The 6,335-nt window shown below is 33.0% G+C and overlaps 1 protein-coding gene across 1 annotated transcript; it reads right to left on the reverse strand.

Annotated features, from left to right (window-relative positions):
- Positions 1 to 256: 256 nt before the first annotated feature.
- LOC109239934 (uncharacterized acetyltransferase At3g50280-like) lies at positions 257 to 3,055 on the reverse strand. Its single transcript, XM_019406540.1, has 3 exons — positions 2,580 to 3,055; positions 1,064 to 1,633; positions 257 to 695 (listed from the first exon to the last, which is right to left on the reverse strand). The coding sequence occupies exons 1-3, from the start codon at positions 3,016 to 3,018 to the stop codon at positions 349 to 351; spliced, it is 1,356 nt and encodes a 451-aa protein (XP_019262085.1). The 5' UTR covers positions 3,019 to 3,055; the 3' UTR covers positions 257 to 348.
- Positions 3,056 to 6,335: the final 3,280 nt, after the last annotated feature.

The raw sequence follows: 6,335 nt of genomic DNA on the forward strand, positions 1-6,335 counted from the left end.
TATTGTGCCTCTTTGTTAGAGTATTAGGAATACTAATTAAAGGAGTTTCCTACATTTTGTCTCTCTTCTTAATTGCTTATTCCTTTTCCTACGGTAATTTTGTTTTTTTCAAAAAGTATTTTATTTGTATTTACAATTTATCCAATATAAAGTGTATTTACAAAGGGTAAAAAAGATGAACGATATTTTGCTAAGGGCTTTCGTGCTTTTAATATAGTATAGATAATATAGATAGATAAAAGATGTGACACACATGTTACATATATGGAATTTATTCCCCGTGCTTTTGTGAAGCAATATTAATCTCCATAAATTAATTGTACACTCAACTATTGTCGTGTACAAATTTCAAACGGTAACAGCTCCCATGAATTTTGCATCTTCTCCCATAGCATGCAGAGTTTCAGGGGTCAAACAAGCTTCAATGTCAATATTTCCTTCTTCCAAACCACTAAAAATTGTTATTTTCCCATCATGTTTGTTTCCAGCCCCACTTCTCACAGCAATTGGTCTCCCCCATCCAAAATCATTGCCGTACACGTCGAAACGCGGCGAGCTGCTAGCAATCAAGCTATTAGTCACCACCTCACTCTTTTTCACTATCTTTGGATTTTTCATCCAACTTTGGTAAAAGTTCATAATTTCTTCGTGGGTTTGCATGGCTACAACCTTATTCATTTGCAAAGCTGCCCAACCTGAATCAGAAATGAATTCAGAATTTAATTTCTAGGCAATCTAATATTTTTGAAAAAATTAATTCAAAACATAACATTTAGTCCTCCGACCCAATTTAATTATGTGATATAGTTTGAATTTCGAGAGTCAAACTCCTTAATTTTGACTGTAACTTTCGAATATAGATCCTTAAGTTTTTTGGAAAAAAATACATAGTTGGAACTACAGAAAAGGCACTATAAATAACAATATTTAAAAATCATATGAAAAATTTGGTCAAAGAAAATCTGGTGTGACTATCCAAATTTGAAGTGTATCATATAATTTGGAACAGAAGGAGTGTATAAGATTGTGGCTTCAATATGAATACTGTACATCTGACACTCACCCGAATTATTCTCTAGCAACTCTCTGGCGGTGGTTGTCACGTTCACAAAATGGACTGCATTTCCAAAATAGCCTTCAGGTAAAGGCGGCTGAAGCCTTGGCCTTGCACCTATAAGTATTTTGAAACTAAATTTTTCGTCAGCGTTTGTACCACTACGGCAACGAATAACAGATTGCCATAGATGAGCCAAAACGGCTTGTAAAGAAGAGATACAAATCTTTTGGTCAGTTCCAAACTCAGAGTTGGCTTTGGCTTTGAGCTCAGCTATTTTCTCCTTGCTAAAATGGAAAACTCTTTCTTCCAACAGAGGTGGATCAAATTCATCGTACAGATGTTCTTTAGGTGAAGTGACATGAATTGGGGAAGCAGTACAGTTAGGAAACCAACGTTCGAGGACCGGCGGTTTATTCACTGTAAGATTAGAACTTCTAGTTCGAGATATTTCGGACCAAGAATTGAAGAAATGCCAGAAAGAAGTCCCATCGGCTACACAATGATTGATAGTGCATCCAATGAAGAATCCATCCACTAGCTCAGTGACTTGCACGGCCAACAAAGGTTTAGAAACACCTGTTAGAAACATAACATAATTAGGTATACAGTAATAAGTAAATAAATAGCATATACTTTGTCTATAATACTTTAAATAGATAATTCACATAATTTAAAATGATATTAGGGCTGCAAATAGAGGTCATGAATTCAAATATCACACCCCACCAAGAATTTAGAAAAGCAAAATATATTTTCCACGTGTTTGGAACATGAAAGAGAACCAGACCGATAAATGAGAGCCGTGTTGAGGTATATAATTAAGTACTCTTATGACAAAAATAAGATTTTCTTTGATCACGTTTATTGCAAATATTTTTTAATTATAATATTTGTGATTTTCTTGTTGCAACTATTTTTTAATTATAAATATTTTTAATTACGTACTCCCTCCGTTTCAATTTATGTGAACCTGCTTGACTAGGCACGGAGTTTAAGAAAAAATAAATACTTTTGAAATTTGTGGTCCAAAACAAGTCAAAAAGGGGCCCAGAGCATTTGTGTGGTTATAAAAACTTCTCATTAAGGGTAAAATTGTTACTTTAAGCTAAATTGTTATCAAATTTAGAAAGGGATCATTCTTTTTGGAACGTACAAAAGGGAAATAGGTTCACATAAACTGGAAGAGGAAGTATAAGATTTTCTTTGATCATGTTTCTTTGTGATTTATAATATTTGTATATAGTATTTAAATATGTACTAGACCCTTGTGGTCCAGCCATTCCTCAGACCCTGTGCATAGCGAGAGCTTATTGCACCGGACTGCCCTTTTTATTTAAATATGTAAATTCATTTTAAAAAATTTAAAAATTCTACGTCATACCGGATAATTAATTAGTTTGACCATCATACTTTTGAAAAAAATTACATAAACTAGATGGGGAGAGTAATATGTAAATCAAAATATGTTCTATTATAACTTAAACTTTTAGATGTTATAATATATGCACAAAATTTAAAACACCTTCGTAGTTGCGAACTCCATTCAGTGGAAAGAAAGATTTGACAATCTTTGGCACGTAAGTTGGCTGCACGATATCAGCCACAGTCAACCCTGATGCAGTGGCATGAGTGAATTCAACTCCTTCATTGCTGCAATTAATACAGAAAGATAAGGTGTTGTCACCGTTTTTACAAGCAGCAACTCGGCCAGCAAGGAGAGGAAAAAAATTTAGAGTATCAGAGAGTGAGATTTTTAGGCATTTGATGATTTCTGATGATGTTGCTAACTCTCTATGTTGCTGTGGATTTGGTTTTCGGAAAAGTAGTCCTTTTTGGATTGGATCTACTGTGAGGAGTTGGAGATCCCACGGAGTTAAGTGAATATTTTTGGTAGGAGAGTTTCTATCTATGGGTTTCGCAGACCTAATTACACATGTAGATACCGCTTGAAGTTTCGTCATCTCTGGACATTTGTTGCAGAAGATAACGGGGAAGAAAGGAATTATATATATGGCTCAGATGGCAAGTGACAAATACCTAACAATCTTATTAAAATTTGCTACTACTAGTGTTTGTCTTTTTCTTTTCTTTTTTTGTTTATTGAGTTGAAAGGCGTAATAGTTTTTCGGCTTTTGCTTAATAAACTATTCTCTACTGTACTTAAAAGACTCCCTCCCCCCCCCCCCCCCCCCTTTAATATAGGCAAAATACCTTAAAAATCCCCTAAACTTGACACCAATTATTAGTTATAATCTTAAATTATTCATGGTTTTAATTACCCCTCTTAACTAATTGGCCTTTTGAAAGTCATTACCCCCCTGGATGCTAATGTGGCAAAGAGTGTGGGTGCACTCACCTTCCACGTGGATTTTTCCTGTATATGTGATATTTTTTTTTTGTAAAATAACATATATTTTTACCTTTTTAAGTATGTTTCTTCTTTAAATAATTTTTTTCGAATACAATTTATAACAAAACTTGGATAGAACTACATTATTTAGGCTAAATTTTTTTTATTTGGCTAAAAATATTAATGTTTTAGTTAATTTTTTTGGAATTTGACATGAAAATAAAGATTTATACAGTTGAAATAAATAGTCAAGGCATCTAAAAAGTTATAAAAAATACATAGTTTGAAATTAATTATTTTGGCTATAATTTTTTGGCGAAATACATAAACGACCCCTTTAAGTTGTCCCCAACGATCAGAACAATACTTCAACGGACCATTTTACTATTTAGACACTTCAAGAGGCAATTAAGTGTGTCAAGTAAACACCCGAGCCCAGCAAAATATATGTGTGAGTTACACTTTCTAGTGATGTATTAAATGAACCAATTAAAGATTGACATGCGTAATTTTTAAAAAATATTTGAAACATATAATTAACAAAAAATTGCTTTCCCCATCTAACAAATAGACTTTGAACAGACCTAGAAATTTGGTCTCTTTCAAACAGACCCGGTCATCTTCTTCTTCGAAAAGTTCGAACCAAAGCTTATCGAATCAACTGCAGTCGACCTTAATCTATAGATTCCGCTTCATAAAGAAGCTTTCAACAAAAGCTTCCGAACGTTTAATCAATTCGACCTCCAATTATCGTATCAAAACCCAGCTTCTTCCATAATGTGGGCGGTGAAGAACGACGGAACACAAACTCATATTTTTAGAATTTAAGATGGGTTTCGAAGATTAGTATAATCATGTGTTAGTTTGGATTGACTTGCTTTATGTGTTAATGTTTGAATGGTGCAAATTGAAGACATTGTTCGAGCAGCCAAGAGGGTTTGTACAGATCCTTCCCCATGGAAACTGCTATTTGAGCTTGTAAAATGACTTCACGTGCCCAAAATATTGTTAGCAAAAACGCATATGTCACATAAGCAACATGTATTTAGTTGACACACTTAGTAGCCTCTTGAAGTGTTTAAATGGTAAATGGGTCAGTTGAGGTGTTTGTTTGATCGTTGGGGACAACTTAAAGGGGTTGTTTATGTATTTCGCCTATATTTTTATATAGCTCTAAATTATGCTGCTCTATATATATATATATATATATATATATATATGTTACAGATTTTACCTGAAAAAATAAAAATACACAGCTCAAATAAAGAGTGAGTGCATCAAAAGAAGAAGTAAAAAGAATGTGCAATTTCTCCAACTGTGTAGTTTTATTTCTTCAACTGTGTACAATTTTTTCAACTATAAAAAGAGTGTACTCTTTTTGTTTCTTCTTTTGATGCAATGACTATTTTTTCAACTGTGTATTTTTACTTTTCAAGTAAAATCTGTAAAATAATATATTTTTAGAGCACCATAATTTAGAGCTATATAAAAAATTATAGCTAAAATAATTAATTTCAAACTATGTATTTTTTATAACTTTTTTGATGCCTTGACTATTTATTTCAATTGTATAAATCTTTATTTTCAGGTCAAATTCAAAAAAAAAGATTAATTAAAACTTTATTATTTTTAGCCAAATAAAAAAAATTAGCCTAAATAATGTAGTTCTATCCATGTTTTATAATAAATTTTATTCGAAAAAATTGTCTAAAGAAGTAACATACTTAAAAAGGTAAAAATATATTTTATTTTTCAAAAAAATGCCACATATACAGGAAAAATTTACGTGGCAGGCGAGTGCACCATACACTCTTTGACACATCAGCGTCCAGGGGGTAATGCCTCTCAAAAAATCAAGTCGAGGGGAATAATTAAGAGCACGAATAGTTTAAGGCTGTAACTAATAATCCGTGTCAAGTTTAAAGATTTTTTAAGGTATTTTGCCTTTAATATATAGTACTATATAGCAAGTTACTTTGTTTTCTATATTACTAGCTTCAACTACTTTCACTTATTATTCACATGCTCATTTATATATTATTATATACAGTATCATTTAAATGATTTGACACTATATATATGTTCTTTTACAAGCATGTTAATGTACGAAGAAGTTATACCAGGTTTTTAATTCTATTTCTGTTTGTTTTGCTGACTAACAAAGTTATTTATGAAAACCTTTGGTATTATTCTGATTTTCTTATCATATTTGGTTTTCCTATCTTTTGAACAGATTCACCTTACCTAGAAATTTTGACAATGAGATACAAGGACTTTGGCTTCTTAATACTCTGCTAGACTCTTGGGAAACTCTTCGTGTTTCTTTGGCAAATTCAGCTCCTGGAGGTAAGGTGACCATGGAATATGCCAAGAGTGGCGTGTTGAACGAGGAAGTAAGGAGAAAATCTCAGGGTTCGTCCTCACAAGCAAATATCTTGGCTACAGAAGACCGGGGGCGAGATAGAACAAGAGGCTCGAGGAATAGAGGTAAAAGTAGAAGTAAGTCAAGGTCCAAATACCATAATATTACATACAACCACTATAGTAAGAAAGGACACATTAAAAGATTTTGCCACAAGTTGAAGCAAGACACTAGAGAAGGAAAGAAATTTGAAAATAACGAGAACAATGTTGCTGCTATTGTTTGAGATGACCTTCTTTTTGCTTATGATGAAAACGTCATCAATTTGGTATCCCATGAGACGAGCTGGATAGTAGGTTTTGGAGCTACCTCACACGTCACCAAGAAAAGACTTTTTATCATCTTATACTCATGTTGATTCTGGAGTATTAAAGATGGGCAATGCCAGTGAAGTTAAGGTGTTTGGTGTTGGCACAGTTTGTTTAAAAACTAATAATGGTTCAACGTTAGTTCTTGAAGATGTCAAGCATGCTCCAGACTTTCCTTTCAATTTGATCTCCGCGGAA

Source organism: Nicotiana attenuata, unplaced genomic scaffold (assembly GCF_001879085.1).
Source record: "Nicotiana attenuata strain UT unplaced genomic scaffold, NIATTr2, whole genome shotgun sequence".
NCBI classification, from domain to species: Eukaryota; Viridiplantae; Streptophyta; class Magnoliopsida; order Solanales; family Solanaceae; genus Nicotiana; species Nicotiana attenuata.

Excerpts from the sequence above, each read along its gene's own strand:
- LOC109239934 (XM_019406540.1), bottom strand. The coding sequence starts at position 3,018 with ATGACGAAACTTCAAGCGGTATCTACATGTGTAATTAGGTCTGCGAAA. Across the intron at positions 1,634-2,579 it reads TGGAGTTCGCAACTACGAAG|GTGTTTCTAAACCTTTGTTG; the intron begins GTGTTTTAAATT and ends TGTTTCTAACAG. Across the intron at positions 696-1,063 it reads GTTGCTAGAGAATAATTCGG|GTTGGGCAGCTTTGCAAATG; the intron begins GTGAGTGTCAGA and ends TTTCTGATTCAG.